The 16,086-nt window shown below is 38.4% G+C and overlaps 1 protein-coding gene across 1 annotated transcript; it reads left to right on the top strand.

Moving 5' to 3' along the window:
- Nucleotides 1–1,660: 1,660 nt before the first annotated feature.
- Nucleotides 1,661–8,462, top strand: LOC136716277 (mitochondrial carrier homolog 2-like). The gene is made up of 12 exons (XM_066693876.1): nt 1,661–1,720; nt 2,490–2,574; nt 2,714–2,820; nt 3,345–3,371; nt 3,729–3,786; nt 4,144–4,195; nt 4,296–4,355; nt 6,888–6,967; nt 7,308–7,357; nt 7,520–7,587; nt 7,761–7,836; nt 8,066–8,462. Exons 1-12 carry the CDS (start codon nt 1,661–1,663, stop codon nt 8,156–8,158), a joined length of 816 nt encoding a protein of 271 aa, XP_066549973.1. The 3' UTR covers nt 8,159–8,462.
- The last annotated feature ends 7,624 nt before the right edge of the window (nt 8,463–16,086 follow it).

The following is a 16,086-nucleotide window of genomic DNA, read 5'->3' as shown; positions in this document are numbered from 1 at the left end:
ACTACAGTTTTACTGCACTTTGCACTACACCTTCATGCAAGTTACTTCATAAACCAAAGAATTGGTAGATTTATGCTTAGATTTTAGTTTTTTTCCAAAGTGCTTTATCATTTGTTTGTTATTCAGTCTGGACTTGGTAATACTATAAAATAGTTTTTCTTACTGAAAGTATGAGTAACAAATATTTGGTCTTTTGGGACCACAAATGTAAACAACACAAGGAACAATGCAAATAAATACTGTAGAGGCTTAATTAGCACGCAGTGTGAGAAACCGGGAATGAAGAGAGGATGTCAAAACAATATCACAACAAATCTAAATCAATGTATTTTGGAGAAGTGTTCTCTAAACACTAATGATACATTACTCAAGGTTAACACTCGCAGTCCTTTTTTATCAGATCTTTAGAGAAAGAAATATTTTCCCTGCAGCGATTTTAGAATCTTTTTTATTATTATAATTAATTATTAATTAACAATTATTTATTCGTGTCAATCTTCACCAATTATGGGCATCTAATTAACAATCTCAATAATTGATATTCTTTTCTGATGTTCTTTTCCACAGATTATTTGATATGGATGAGAAGGAATTCAGAAATAAGGCACTATACAGCAAAGAACAAACCATGCAGACACAACCTGAGAATTACATAAGCCAGTATTTTGTGGTGAGGGTTTATAGTGCATTCATTCAAAGTGTGTCTTACTTTCAACTAAATATATAGTGGTCCCAACAGATTTAAATGAAACTATCTTTTACTTTGAATCTCAAAAATAAAATAATAGAATGTGATAACAGTTGTTCAAGATTTATAACTTTGATGTTATTTTTTACAATCAGACGGTTTTGGATTTTAAATGTTACTCTAGCTTTATTATTATTATTATTATTATTATTATTATTATTATTATTATTATTATTTTAAACTGAATACATATGATGACACTATTGACTAGATCTACAAGTGTAGGTCCTGTAGGCTAATCTCATATCCCAAAAAAGACCTACTTGTTAGAAAGCAAAACTGCAAGAAACATTGTGCAAGCAGAGAGTTTGACTCACATTAATGTTACTGTAAGTTTGCATTTTATACTGTGTCTGGTAGCTAGTTAATACAAAGGTTATAAAGCGAATCTGGCCTACTCAGTGTAAGTGTTTCTTAAAGGAATTGACATATAGAAATATAGAAAAGAGTAAATTACAAATCCAGATAAACCCAGATGGGCAATATTGTCTGATTTTCTGAGGACTGATTTCACATTAATGAAGATGAAGAACATCATACTTTTATTAGCTCAACATGAAAATGTTACAGTTCACACAATAGTTTGTGTGTTCCCTGTACACACACAGTGAACAGTAGCATCATATGTATTCGGCTTCATAATCATTTAACCAGGACATGATTTTCACAGCACAACTCATCAAAATATAATTTCCAACACATCCCTTGTTAAAGTAGTGTACTAAAAGTATGGTTCAAAACAGTTAGTCATAGTATACTATTTTTGTTTCTAACTTTCATAAATGAAGAAGGCGATTGGCCAAGTAGAAATGACTGACAAGTGCCTTTTGCATGTGATTGGCCACACACACGAAAATAGTCAATCGAACCGTGTGTGGGCGTGGCTTCCCGCACGCCGAGTGTTTTCCCAAAATGGCGTTCTTGTTGACTGTCATCTCCCACCCGGCCGTGTATACCACGCTGCTGGTACAGGTAAGAAGGATGTCACACATGATTTAAAATGCGCTATTATTGATTGATATCAACACACTAAACAGTCCGTATCGTACCCACTCATTGAGTCCTCAACTGTCAATACAGAATAATTCACATTCAGCGTCAGATAAAAGCAAAATGTCCGTTTTTAAAGCCACGCTGTTTTTCTTGTAATAAGGGGTCACGCCCTCACCGCGGTTACAAAATAAATGATCGTCATTATTATTATTATTATTATTATTATTATTATTATTATTATTATTATTTTAAAATATATCGCTTCTGAAGCCCTGCCGTTAGTGCTGCGGTTGGGCGCTGCATTGTGGCGGGAGATTTGAACTCCGCTGTGGCCGTTACATGAGCGAACGTTGCGAGAATGAAGTGCCGTTCTAAAAAGTTAAACTCCTTTTAAACAGGAAAGGACATTTGGCCATTTCCCCCCTATTATAGTAATCTTATTACTGATAAAAAGATGGGTCCTTGATACTATATACTTAAAAGGCCTACTGTTTATAAACATTAAAAGGAATATTTAAGTCGAATTAAGGGTCAATTAAGTTGTGAACCCCTCTCTTATGTCATGGCCATTTACAGTTACCCCCCTCCCCCATGTAAGGTGCACTGATACAATATTTTTTGTGTACATTTCATGACACCAATAACACTGCAATCAAATGGAAAGACTGCAGAGCTCCCTATTGTGATAGTGCTGAAAGGCTGAATGATTGACGCTTTGACTGATGCTGTCAACACTGTTCCCTTTCAGGTTGGTTATGAACCTCTTACTCCAACGTTAGGGAGAAATATTTTTGGCAGACAGGTTTACTACCTGCCCGGCCTCTTTACTTATGGTAAGACGTTGAACAAGAATATGTTGACATGTTGTACTTGGCTTCTTCTGTTGATGTATGTTATGTGTTTATATATACATTGTCAGTGAGACATATTCCAAGGAGATTTTGGAAATGGATGATGTTTCTCCCTTTCCAGCTAAATACATTGTGAAGATAGATGGGATATCAGGCCTGTTTAAAGGCCTTGTTCCGAGACTTTGTGCTTTGGCCATTGGGAAATTTGTCTACCACAGAGTCATACAGGTAGGATGAGAGCGCTTTTTTTTTTTTAACATCAGCCCACACAGTACAGATGCTCCTCGAGTTACGCATGGAACCAAGAAATGCAACTTTCCGTAATGGTGCCCAGAAAAAGAAAAAAACGTATGAGCCACACTTCCACAAATGCAACTAAGCACCACAACATTTGCTTTTTGTTATTGGTGGAATTTAAATGTTGAGTTCTTTCTTTTTCTCTCTCAAAACCTTCTCTATCACCTGGCACTTTCACGTGCAACAGTGTTTCAGGTGTGTTTGAGGTAGACATTTTGCTGTGAGCTGCTTATTATTTTGACATTTTGCATATTAGTGTGGGACTTAAGCCTAACAATCAGAAATGTGTCCTGTCCAGGTTTCAGCTCTAATTTGTCTTAGGTTTTCCAGTGTTTATCAGAAAGCAGAACTGTTACAGATACCTGATGTTTTAGCAGTGGGGTTCCCCTCGCTTCATAAGTTCAGTTAACAGTTGGACTTGCATTTCTGATTTTGTGCGCTTTGTTCTTTTTCAGAGATTCTCTGAAGAAGATAGATATAAGGTATAGTGGAGGTTTCTCTCCCTCTTTTTTCTCATCTCTTCCTCTTATGATACAATGTTAGACCCTGTTGAACACAATTTGAGAATCAAAATCTGAAAAACTCTCCCTCTTTGCCCTCTTTTTCAGAATTATGTTCTGACAAAGAGGGCAAAGTTCAGTTGTAATTTAAAACTGAACTGAAAATCTCACTTTGTTTGGAAGTGAAATGAAGGAGATGAGAAACTGTTCTTTGTTATTAAGGAAATCTTTTTTTTATCCAAAAGCATATAAACAAATTTGAATGAAATTACATTTGCTGTATTCATTGTTTTGTTTAATTTGACAGACTTCCCTGCCTTTTCCTCCCCCTTGTCACAGACAGCCAGAGAGATGGTCGCACGCTCCTGCTCCTTGATTGTCGGGCACCCCTTTCATGGTAGCGACACGGTCACTTTCTCAACTGCTTTTGTTATCCCCCCTCCACCTCAAAAGAAACCTGAGCCATGGAGACATTATCTTTTCAGCAGAAAGGGTTTCGGTCTGCACTGGCCAGTGTTGTGTTTGTCCACAAACAAAATGTAAACCAGTTGAATTGTAGTATTGTCTTGTTCCAATTCATTGAGTTAGAAAATGTCCTCCATGTTAAAAAAGACATTTCATGATTCGTCTTCAGTTCCTCAAATTAATAATGTTCGTATACTATGGGTCTCGCTGTAAAATGAATGTGTAATTGTAACATCTTGTGTGTGTGTGTAAGAGAAAAATCTTATGTTTGATCACCTTTTTCTTCTAGTGATCGCTTTAAGATGTATGGTGCAGTTTATTGGAAGGGAAACCAAATACAAGTCAGTTTTATCAGGATGCTTGAGGTTGATTTTTTTTAAGTCACTTTTCTATACCCTGTATGAGAACTATATTTATATATGTATTTTTGTTTATTCACAGCAGAGTGTTCAACTCCATTTTGACCATCTACAAGGAAGAGGGTATTATGGGATTTTTTGCGTAAGTGTGACTTGTTACATTAGAGCAGGAAATTATTTATATTTGTTCTCAGGTTATCCAGTGGTGCTGTGTGTAACCAAAGACAATCAAAGTGGATTAGAAATCTGTAAATCTCTCTTAAACCCCAGGAACATGTGGAAATTGTAGTGAATGCCTCAAAAGACCTGTATATACATATGATTGTTTTTTTCTGTATGTATGCAAAAGAGGGTTTTTTTTTTAATCTGGGTTGCAAATTACTGGGAGTGGAGAAGGGAAGGTAGCTGAGCTGAGCTGGTGTTGTTTTTTGTACAGTGGGGGAAAAAAGTATTTGATCCCCTGCTGATTTTGTACGTTTGCCCACTGACAAAGAAATGATCAGTCTATAATTTTAATAGTAGGTGTATTTAAACAGTGAGAGACAGAATAACAACAAAAAAATCCAGAAAAACGCATTTCAAAAACGTTATAAATTGATTTGCATGTTAATGAGGGAAATAAGTATTTGACCCCTTCAACTTAATACTTGGTGGCAAAACCCTTGTTGGCAATCACAGAGGTCAGACATTTCTTGTAGATGGCCACCAGGTTTGCACACATCTCAGGAGGGATTTTGTCCCACTCCTCTTTGCAGATCCTCTCCAAGTCATTAAGGTTTCGAGGCTGACGTTTGGCAACTCGAACCTTCAGCTCCCTCCAAAGATTTTCTATGGGATTAAGGTCTGGAGACTGGCTAGGCCACTCCAGGACCTTAATGTGCTTCTTGTTGAGCCACTCCTTTGTTGCCTTGGCTGTGTGTTTTGGGTCATTGTCATGCTGGAATACCCATCCACGACCCATTTTCAATGCCCTGGCTGAGGGAAGGAGGTTCTCACCCAAGATTTAACGGTACATGGCCCCGTCCATCGTCCCTTTGATGCGGTGCAGTTGTCCTGTCCCCTTAGCAGAAAAACACCCCCACAGCATAATGTTTCCACCTCCATGTTTGACGGTGGGGATGGTGTTCTTGGGGTCATTCCTCCTCCTCTAAACACGGCGAGTTGAGTTGATGCCAAAGAGCTTGATTTTGGTCTCATCTGACCACAACACTTTCACCCAGTTCTCCTCTGAATCATTCAGATGTTGGCAAACTTCAGACAGGCCTGTACATGTGCTTTCTTGAGCAGGGGGACCTTCGCGGGCGCTGCAGGATTTCAGTCCTTCATGGTGTAGTGTTTTACCAATTGTTTTCTTGGTGACTATGGTCCCAGCTGCCTTGAGATCATTAACAAGATCCTCCCGTGTAGTTCTGGGCTGATTCCTCACCGTTCTCATGATCATTGAAACTCCACGTGGTGAGATCTTGCATGGAGCCCCAGACCGAGGGAGACTGACAGTTATTTTGTGTTTCTTCCATTTGCGAATAATCGCACCAACTGTTGTCACCTTCTCACCAAGCTGCTTGGCGATGGTCTTGGAGCCCATTCCAGCCTTGTGTAGGTCTACAATCTTGTCCCTGACATCCTTGGACAGCTCTTTGGTCTTGGCCATGGTGGAGAGTTTGGAATCTGATTGATTGATTGCTTCTGTGGACAGGTGTCTTTTATACAGGTAACGAGCTGAGATTAGGAGCACTCTCTTAAAGGGAGTGCTCCTAATCTCAGCTTGTTACCTGTATAAAAGACACCTGGGACACAGAAATCTTGCCGATTGATAGGGGATCAAATACTTATTTCCCTCATTAATATGCAAATCAATTTATAACTTTTTTGAAATGCGCTTTTCTGGATTTTTTTGTTGTTATTCTGTCTCTCACTGTTCAAATACACCTACCATTAAAATTATAGACTGATCATTTCTTTGTCAGTGGGCAAACGTACAAAATCAGCAGGGGATCAAATACTTTTTTCCCTCACTGTAGGTTGAGTGGGTCAGGGCCCATTGAGATTTGCTCCTTTTAAATAACATTGAAGGCTTCTAAGAATAAGTCACAGATATTCCTCAAGTCCATCCTGCTGAAGCCAAGATCTGACAGAGTCCGTACTTGGAGAGTCTGTTGGGGTGCTTGTGGACATCAAACAATGCATCCATATCAGACACACTTACGACTCGGACACTGCATTCCCTGGAGGCAATTACTCCTGAAAGAGCTTTTGTAGCTACTGGGTTTTGTACCCAAGATAATGAATAGAGATTTGTCGGGGGGGTAAATTACATATTAGATGTCAGTATTCCAGTGTGGAGTCCTTCATTATTTTAACATACAGAGGGGAGATGGACAGGGAGAAATTGAAACGAAAGCTATACAGAACAGAATGGAGCCAGGAGTATATTTGAGACTGAAAACAGAGACTGAAATTAAAGAACCATGAGGGAGCTATAACCTAGTGAGACAGAAAAAGTAGGGTTAGTGTTATTGTTACTGTTTTAGCCCCTTGTCAGTGAGTGTATGACAATTCAGTGCTTCATTTGCCCAGCCTGGTCATTCCCACATGTTAGAGACTGATCCTCCAAACGCTGGCAACCACGTGTAGACGTGATCTGAAACGTTGGTGACATCCTCCTCTGTTGCAGGGGTCTGATTCCACGCCTCCTAGGGGATATCTTCTCAGTGTGGATCTGCAAGACGCCCTCCCCCTTCATCAACTATGCAAGTCCTCCTCACACACTATGCAAGCTTTATCTGGGCTGCTCTCTGTTTGGAGTTTTACCTTAAGTCATAATACCAATCCTGACTCGTACAGTCCCCAACGCCCAGAAAAAAAGACATTTGAGGGGTTTGGGGGGAAACTGTTTTTTGGTTGTGGGTGGTTGTTGTCATCAGTGAAATATTCCCACTTTTAAAAGGAGCATAAAGATGTTACCATGGTGTATGTGATGTTTGGAAGCTGTGGTTGAGCTTTATATTTACCCATCTACAGCACTGTGTGTCTGAGTACCTGCACTGCTAATGGACGTGGTTTTCTCATGTTTCTTTTCTCGTGTGATTGTCTGTATTTAAACGGATGAACCACATGGGAGAGATCAAGAACTGTTTCCAGGCAGTGAATTAAATCAATAGTGAAGTTTTTTTAACCATCTATATTCTCTTTAGTCTTCCAACTGGGTTATCAATTAAAAATCAGATATGCCACCAATTAAAAACAATTTGAAAATGTTTTGCATTTATTTCATTTTTTTTATTGTCCCCTTTTGTCTCCCCTCAGGGCTTTGAGAGTATCCTAACGTACCCCTTTGTGTTGGTGTCCAACGTGATGGCAGTCAATAACTGTGGGTAAGTGGCCAAGTCTGGTATCTAAGCAGAAACAACAACCATAAGGGCACAACAGAATAAGCCTGTAAAGATACAAAATATAATATTGGTTATATATTTACAGTAGCTGTTATCTTTCCTTGAATGCACTGAATATGTTTTTTTTGCCCTCTTCTCTTCCCCCCTCACCACAGACTTGCTGGTGGCCTGCCCCCCTATGCACCTGTATATCATACCTGGGAAGACTGCTGGAGGCACCTCAGCGGAGAGGTCAGTCGATTTTGGACTCTCCATCATGAGCACGAAAATATTTATCGTTTGGTTTTAAAATGAGCACAGTTATCTGTTTAAGTGCATGTTGTGTATGTGTTTGTACAGGTATTGTTTGTAGTAATATCCCATGACTGCAGTCCCCTGGAACGCTTTTACATTTACTACAGCTTTTACTGCTACTTCTGATGTCTCTCTCTCTCTCTCGTCACTTGATTTTGTTACACAGGGCAACATCAGTAGAGGAAACAGTCTATTTTTCCGGGAGGTACCGACTTGGAAGACATACTCAGTAGAGCAGAAGAGAGTTTTTTTAAACTGACTGCACAACAAAATAGAATCTACTTGTAATAATATAAAGTAACATTTTTAATTGTAATAATACATTATTAAAGTGTAAAAAGACAACAGAAAGCCTTTTAGTTGTAGACCAAGTTCAGAAATGCAGGTCTTCCATGAAAACTTTTACTTTTTTGTCAACAAATTTCGAAACCTTTGACTGATGTAATTTAGTCAGAGAATTTAAATCCTCTTTACACTTGTCTCTTGATACCAAGTGAAAAATGTAAAGCCTCCATTCTGTAATGTTTGTTGTGGTTTATTGGAGATAATAAATTGTCTCTCTTCATGTGTCTCAGTCACTTTATATTGCAAGCTTTTCGTTACAATATTGTGGCGTGAGCTGTTTGTGGTGTGTATTAAAGGCAGTGTTTCCAGAAATCCCTGCAGAGCCCATGTGGTACATGTTGTTCTGATACCTGACTGATTGGAGCAATTATGCCAGCGGGACGTTTGTAAATTCAATTACATTCGTGCTTTTCATGAGGCAGGCTCGGAGGACGTGTAAGCCTGCTCCTTGAATGCTGTTGTTTATCTTTTTGTTTGCATGATTCTCAAGTTAGTCTCTCTGTCACTCAGTATTTGAAATGCTTATAGCCTTTAAACGTGCTTATTGGTGTATGTGCAGTGTTTGGAAAATATGTGTTTAAATTGCCCACAGGAGAATCGTACACTCTTGTAAGATATCTGGCAAACGTTGATGGCAAGTATGTATAGGAATGGAATGCTTTGGTTGTGGTGATTCCATCCACGATAGAAATGACTCTTGATTATTTCAGTGGCAGGTTGACAGGCCTGAGGGCTGATATTGAAAGCATTACAGCCAGTGGAGATGAAGTGGAAGGGTAAGGGTCAGCTTGTTAAACTCAATAAAATGTTTAATGAACTTGTCAATTTGAACCCAATGTGAATTAAGAGTCTTGCATTTTACAACGAGGAATGTGGAAGTAATAAACACTGGAACTATGTTACAATTGACAATTGGTAATGTGTGTTAAAATTGAAATTGTTGGGAAAACCAATAAACCAATCATAAACCAACAACTGATATGTTTCCATAGTAGTGTATGAGTATGTAGTGCTTCTGGTTTCTAATTGAAAAAGACTCATAGTCTAATATTATGTATGTAAGATTTCATATTATTTATAGTCTCAATCTGTAATTGATGTGATTTTCATACCAATCCACTGGGGCTCAAGAGCGCAGCCCTGGTCACGCAGGACCCCGCCCCTCTGACGTAGACATCGGGAGTCCCGCCCCTCTGACGTAGACCCCCAGGAGTCCCCGCCCCCACGCACAGGTGCGCTGGGAGCCGGTGAGGTGTGAGGGTGAAGGGTTTGCACAGCAGGAGTTTAAAGTTTATTTTTCTAAATGTATATTTGTTGACTGGCTATACATTTGTGTAAAGATTTACATGTGCAGCCTCTGTAACGGCAGATTTCTATGGGTTTTAAAAGGTAAGTTGCGCTGTTTTATTTTTCGTTTTCTAGCCTTGTGCGTCTTTTGTGTATAAACTTGGTTACCTCCATATAGGCCTACGCAGTGTCTTACTATTGCAATGCATTTCCGTTTTATTTGATCATTTCATTTAAATTCAGTATTTTGCTCGTGTTTCGTAGCAGTGTGAGATTCGTTGTTAAAATCTACGCTTAACCTTTTTGTTACACTGCGTCGGCTAATATGTGCAGTCCTATTACATACGTTTTAAATGTTGTATGGAGATTTATACATAAGGCGTGTAATACGGTGTATCAGGGAATTGTTCAATATTTATGTAATGGTAGCGATTGTAGTCTTTACTTTATATAGCCTATTTCGGTATAGAAGTAGCCTACCGTTCTTCAGCGAGGTATTTTACTTAGATTGCTCCAGTAAAAACAGCTTTATAAATTGATAATTGCTTGTAAAAGTAGTGATGTATTGTAACAATTGTAGGTCGCCCTGGATTAGGATTAGGATGTCTGCTAAGAAATAAAAATAGTGCTGGTGTATTAATACTTTGGCATGAGTTGGTCTTTGGTGGTCTTAACGGATTGTTCAGTTTTAAATGAATTATGTATATAGGGACTCGGTTAATCCAAACAAGTTGTCTGTAAACTTTTTAAAATTAAATGTAGGAATCTCCCCGCCTTGTACTAGGCAGTGTATGACGTTGGAAATGTATTGGATTCCTCTGTATTTAACTTCATTAGTGACAATCTGTACGTTTTTCGTTTATTTTGAATTGGGTTTACAGATGTTTTACATATGTCATTGATAAAGATTGGGATAACAAATCGCTAATTAAAATACCAACACATTGGCGGTGCTGGAAGTATTTTTCCTGCTTTTCAATATGCTAGTCAATGATAATGCTTGGATGATGTTAAAATGCGTCAATATTGATATAGATAGTCATTTGTGCCATGAATGCTGTGAATGTACACCCTTGCAAACCGTACTGTTTTATTTATAAGTGTATCTGTCCCCCTTTTTTATCCTCCTCCAGGGGGTGCGCTCTCCTCTCCGGCTCCTGCATCGATCTTCATAAATCCGTTTGGTATGATGTCATCTGTAGCTTTTTCTTATGTTGAACAATACACTTTTACATCAACATTTAAAGTGCATTTTATATTTTTATTCTGCTCTGTTGATTTTAATAAATGGCGGTTTTGTTTTAAACTTGTCTTTGTTTATTGGTGTTTCAGGTTGGGGACGTTGTTCAGTTTTTGGCTGGAAAATCCTTCATTTATCTCGATTGTGAACAGTTTTTAAGAAACGATGCGATGGGTGATTTTTTGCTCTCTGCGCCATTGTCCGCAGGGGCTCCCTATCGCATTGTGTCTTGAAAACTTCAGAGGCTCCCCCTTTTCAAGCGTCTCCAGATTTTCCCGCCAAAAAACTCAGTGGGGGGCGTGGTTCTGGCCCGTCAATCAAGCCGAACCCCGCCTGTCCCTCCCCAGTGGGAGGAGCTAGACTGGGCCCATCACTGGTGCCTGTGGGCAGTCAGGTTGCGGTCTGGGGGTGACTCAGACAGGGTGGTGCCAAGGGGAACTGGGTAAGCCTTCCTGACAGGCACCTCCCGAGTTCGGACTGGGCAGTGGCAGGTTGGCTATAGGCCTGACTGCCCACAGGCACCAGTGATGGGCCCAGTCTAGCTCCTTCCAAAAGGGGGAGCCTCTGAAGTTTTCAAGACACAATGCGATAGGGAGCCCCTGCGGACAATGGCGCAGAGAGCAAAAAATCACCCATCGCATCGTTTCTTAAAAACTGTTCACAATAAACACCGGTCACAACTGGGAAGAAAACATACAAATCAATACATTTGAAAAACTTTATTGCAAAACTGTATGCAGGATAAAACATGAAAATAATTGGATTGTTAGTTATAGGCTACATAAATCAGGTGGGTTAGTCTTACAAAAAACATACTGGGTACATAACGCATTTAATAAGTACCTGAAAGCAGAAAAAACAACTTGGAGCAAATGCCCTATAGGCTACAACAACAACGTGTCCGCGGATTTCAGCTGCTTGCCTCCAAGAAAAGCAGGTTTTCAATTTCCTGAAAGTCAAAAAATTAAAACGTTAGGCATCAGAAAATCTAAATTGTATGGGCTACAGTTTAGGTATGTTAAATGCACGTTAACCACTGCCAAACAAAAATAATAATTCCTTCATTATTCTGACAGTGAATGTAAGAAACCATCTCAAAGTAGCATACTTTGTTAGGCTAAGCCAATTAATAAGATAAAAAACGCATTATCAGTAATATAGGATTAAGGCTATTACAGACGCCTTTAGCAACAATTTTACTATAACATTTAAAAGTATTACAATCAGTACAAAAAACATACATGATTGTCCATTATATTGGTTATCTATGTATAAATACACATTGCACGCACAAGTAGGAATGAAAAAAGTCGAATACCACCGCAAAATATTACATCACACACTCCGACATCTTTGGCAACACATTAGGCAACTTGACAAGATAAACTACACGTTACAAAATCACACATGAATGCTTAAAAAAACATTTCAATTGTAATAGATCGGGCACTCTACTGTTTAAACAAATCCAATGCAGACGGCTGCAATACAACTAGATCCACAAAGCTTTATCAACCACGATACACATTTAATACATTCTATCACAGCCTAAAACGCATGCACACATTGGAAAGTTACACCGGCATAGAAGCTATAGTCTACATACTGAAAATCACTACAGCATCCTTAGCAATGAAACTGCCAGGAGGGCTGGTTCCTAACTTTGCAGGCGAATTTAAATATAGATAACAAAACTGAAGATATATGAATAGACTACCTACTGAAGAAAATCTAAAATAAGTTGCTTATTGCGTACCAGGACTGCCTATAGTCTGCCAACCCGTGCAGAACACCCACAAATCTAAATGCATACGAGGTTTAGGTGGAAATACAAGAATAATGAAACCTCAAAGATCGCATTAGTTTGGTCTTGGACTAAAGCAGCACAGACAGACAGCTTGAAGAAAAACATGTCTCAATCTAGCACGAAGGGGGAACAATTTGGGAAAAACAACCGAAAAGTAACGCACACATTTTAAAAAGGGAATGGCATCGCTTCACCACTGTTGCATGCTAAATCATTTTAGTTGTAATGCATATCAAAGGAAATCTGCCCAGGAGTAGCCACATGATAAAAGTTACTTGGATCACAATCTCTATTCATCCTACTTCGCAGAGATAGGCTATCAAACATATTAATGTTTGCAATAGATAGATTTAGATATACTATAAAATATAGGGGAGACCGGGGATTGTTAATAAAGCACTTCTCAGCTTTTTGTCGGTTTCTCAAAGACTGAGCTATTACATTAAAACAATATATTCAAACAACCTACATGTCTGCTACAAATTGGTGTAGTTTTTGAAACCTATGATAATATGAATAATGATATCTTAAATGAAATGTTACAAGTTCTCCCAAGCTCTGGATCAGTTGTAACACTGACCAAGGTGAAATGTAACATTGCACAATGCAAGATCATACCAATGAAAACCGAACATCATTTATTTTTAACACGTTGTGTTTCACTTCTGTAAATACGTTTATATACTATGGACAAATAAAATAAATCTACACATGCCACGTCTATATATCACTTAACTTAAAACAAGTAAATGATTTACAAATGCAGAAACATTTGTTAACACATGAGTTCATTAAAACCAAATAAAAATATAGATTATTACAGAATCTGCACAGGCTGTGAACTTGATGTTACAAGCCCCTCTTTATATCATTTAAAGGACATTTCATTACAGGCTGCCTAAAATAACGTTGAGTCGTCCAAGACTAATGGTAATCTATGAAACCAGTGTAGTATTATAAAATAGTAAAAATAGTCGACTAGACTTGTAAATTAACAATTTCAGCTACCGAAAAACATGCCAGCCTTCAACACTTAAGTTGCACTAAGTATAAAACATTATATCCCCAATAAAATTAAAATTATACACAACATTGGTTTGTTTGTTTAAAAAATAAAAAGTATTCCAAACAAATGTGGGCTTACCTGATCTGTATCTCGAAATGAATCCCTCTGAGTTCTGTACAAAAATCGTTACAGTGGCTTAGTTTTCCATTATTACGTGTGTAAAATTACTTTTAAATTACTAGATATATATATGAATATAAATAAATAAATAAATAAATAAATAAATAAATAAAGAGTAGCACCCAAAGTCGCTTCATTGCCCTCGTCGCCATCTTGGAATTACCTGGCCGGGGGTGGAGCCACAGGTAGAGCGTACATTCGAAGGGCGGGGCCTCACGCAGGTAGCGGGTATGCAATGGGCGGGGCCTCACGCAGGTAGCGGGTATGCAATGGGCGGGGCCTCACGCAGGTAGCGGGTATTCAATGGGCGGGGCCTCACGCAGGTAGATTGGTCCCGTTCTATAGCGCAGATTTCCGCAGTTTTGTGCGGATCTGCGCTTCTCCACCAATGGGATCGGTGGGATTCTGCAGATCTGTCATGAATTCAGACATTAATACCTTATGCACTTGATTTGACTCCTGCTGCTAATCAGATGTACAACAAGGTGCATGAGGCTTTCAATATGTTATTCCTGTGGGATTCATACATTAATTAATTCAACATAGGTTAGTTATACCAATTAAGTATCAGTAAATATTAATTAACAAATACAAACAATGTTCTCTCTCTTTTTCTCTCTCTCTCTCACACACACACACACACATGCTTACAGAGATTGCTGGTCAAATACAAGACATATAACAATAGTAATCTCTTATCATAAATGTGATTTTTGTATTTTTTTTCATTTGGTTTAAATCTCCTATCCCCGGTCCGAGCTGACCTACCTGTTCTGGCTGTTGTGATTCACTTTGAACGAACGTTTCTAGGACGATTCAGTAACATCTAGGCGAATTTTAGAGAAAATATAAATGTTAGTTTGACAAATACTGATGTCAAACACGGTGACACGCATTTAATACAGGAACATCTCTGTGTGAGTTAAAATGTCTTATATTTGCAATAAAGTGCTCATGTTTAGTTTTCCCGTGTTGCAGTTTGAAGTGTCGCATTGTGTTAGGGATTGCTCATAAATTACCTTTCATATGCTTGTTTTGATGCAACATCCTTTGTAATTTTAATCAATTGACTTCCTGCATCAGCATCCTCGCCATACAGCTCTTACAATACCCCAGTGAAAACAAACTAACGTTTACCTTCATAGGTTTTAGAGCAATTTATGCAGTTTGTCGGTAGGCTTTTTAAGAGCGGTACAAAAGAACCTGCTCTGCATTCAGGCAGTTTCTGCTCGTTTAGGGAGAAATAAAGAAAATGTGGCTTCTACTTTATGAATCCATCACAGGAGGCGCTTTTATTCTCGAGCCAGTTCTGGACCACACAATAGAAATGCCTTTTAATTAAATCCGTTTTGGTTTTACATTGACCCCCTCCCCACCCCCCACATCTCTCTCTCTCTCTCTCTCTCTCTCTCTCTCTCTCTCTCACACACACACACACACACCACATAAGATCTCATTCTTATTTTATTTTGATTTCTCTTTATTTTACTTTTTTTTTTTGTACTGTACTCGATGCTCTACACAATGTGAAACATCGGACTTTGCAGGGCAAATCCAAAGAGGGTCTTCCTGAAATGTCTGAATTGTGTCTGCTCCATTTTGTGCTTGGTGTTGTGTCTCATACCGGACATGGGACAAAAACAGCAGACATATGTTCGGCTATTTTCATATATGTCACTCTACCAAGCAATAATTAAAGCACAAGTGTTATCCTAAATTACCAACAGTATAATCAATTACACCTGCTGCTGTAAACTACTTTTATGTATTTCTTCCATTTGGTCATTATTTTAAGTAAACATGAATATTTTAAAATATTATCAACTTTGTGAAGAAAGAATATATTTTATTCACAAATTAAACATCAAAACATTAATATTTGTCTGGCCTGTCTGTCTCATACTTATTAGAGTCTTTGTCAAGGTTGTTTAATTTAATAATAATATATAAAGAGAGAGATCTAGAGTGATAATTTCATATCAGCTTTTGTCCTCTATTAAACTATTAGTAGGATAGAGGCTTCTTCAAAACCTTGCTGCCCTGCTTATAGGAGGCACTCACCTTATTTTAAATTGTGATTTTTGTATTACTTTTAAAAGTACACTTTCAACGGTAATGGGTAAGCATTAGTAGGCACAAACTCCTTTTTTTAGCTAAACCTTAGTCTGAATGTATACAATGATGGTTGTAATGCCTGCACCAAAAAGGGTTCATGGTACATGTGCTAACAGACGCATGTGGATTTAAAAATGCAGCAAGGAACCGTTTCCCTGTGCATGAGGTGGTATCTGTGTTTCAGGACAAAAAGTCACGACAACCATA

This window comes from Amia ocellicauda, chromosome 20 (assembly GCF_036373705.1).
Source record: "Amia ocellicauda isolate fAmiCal2 chromosome 20, fAmiCal2.hap1, whole genome shotgun sequence".
In the NCBI taxonomy this organism is placed as follows: Eukaryota; Metazoa; Chordata; class Actinopteri; order Amiiformes; family Amiidae; genus Amia; species Amia ocellicauda.
The sequence above is the reverse complement of the archived record's forward strand: the minus strand, read 5'-3'. Positions and strand labels throughout refer to the sequence as shown.

Excerpts from the sequence above, each read along its gene's own strand:
- LOC136716277 (XM_066693876.1), top strand. The coding sequence starts at position 1,661 with ATGGCGTTCTTGTTGACTGTCATCTCCCACCCGGCCGTGTATACCACG. Across the intron at positions 2,575-2,713 it reads GCCCGGCCTCTTTACTTATG|CTAAATACATTGTGAAGATA; the intron begins GTAAGACGTTGA and ends CTCCCTTTCCAG. Across the intron at positions 4,196-4,295 it reads GGAAGGGAAACCAAATACAA|CAGAGTGTTCAACTCCATTT; the intron begins GTCAGTTTTATC and ends GTTTATTCACAG.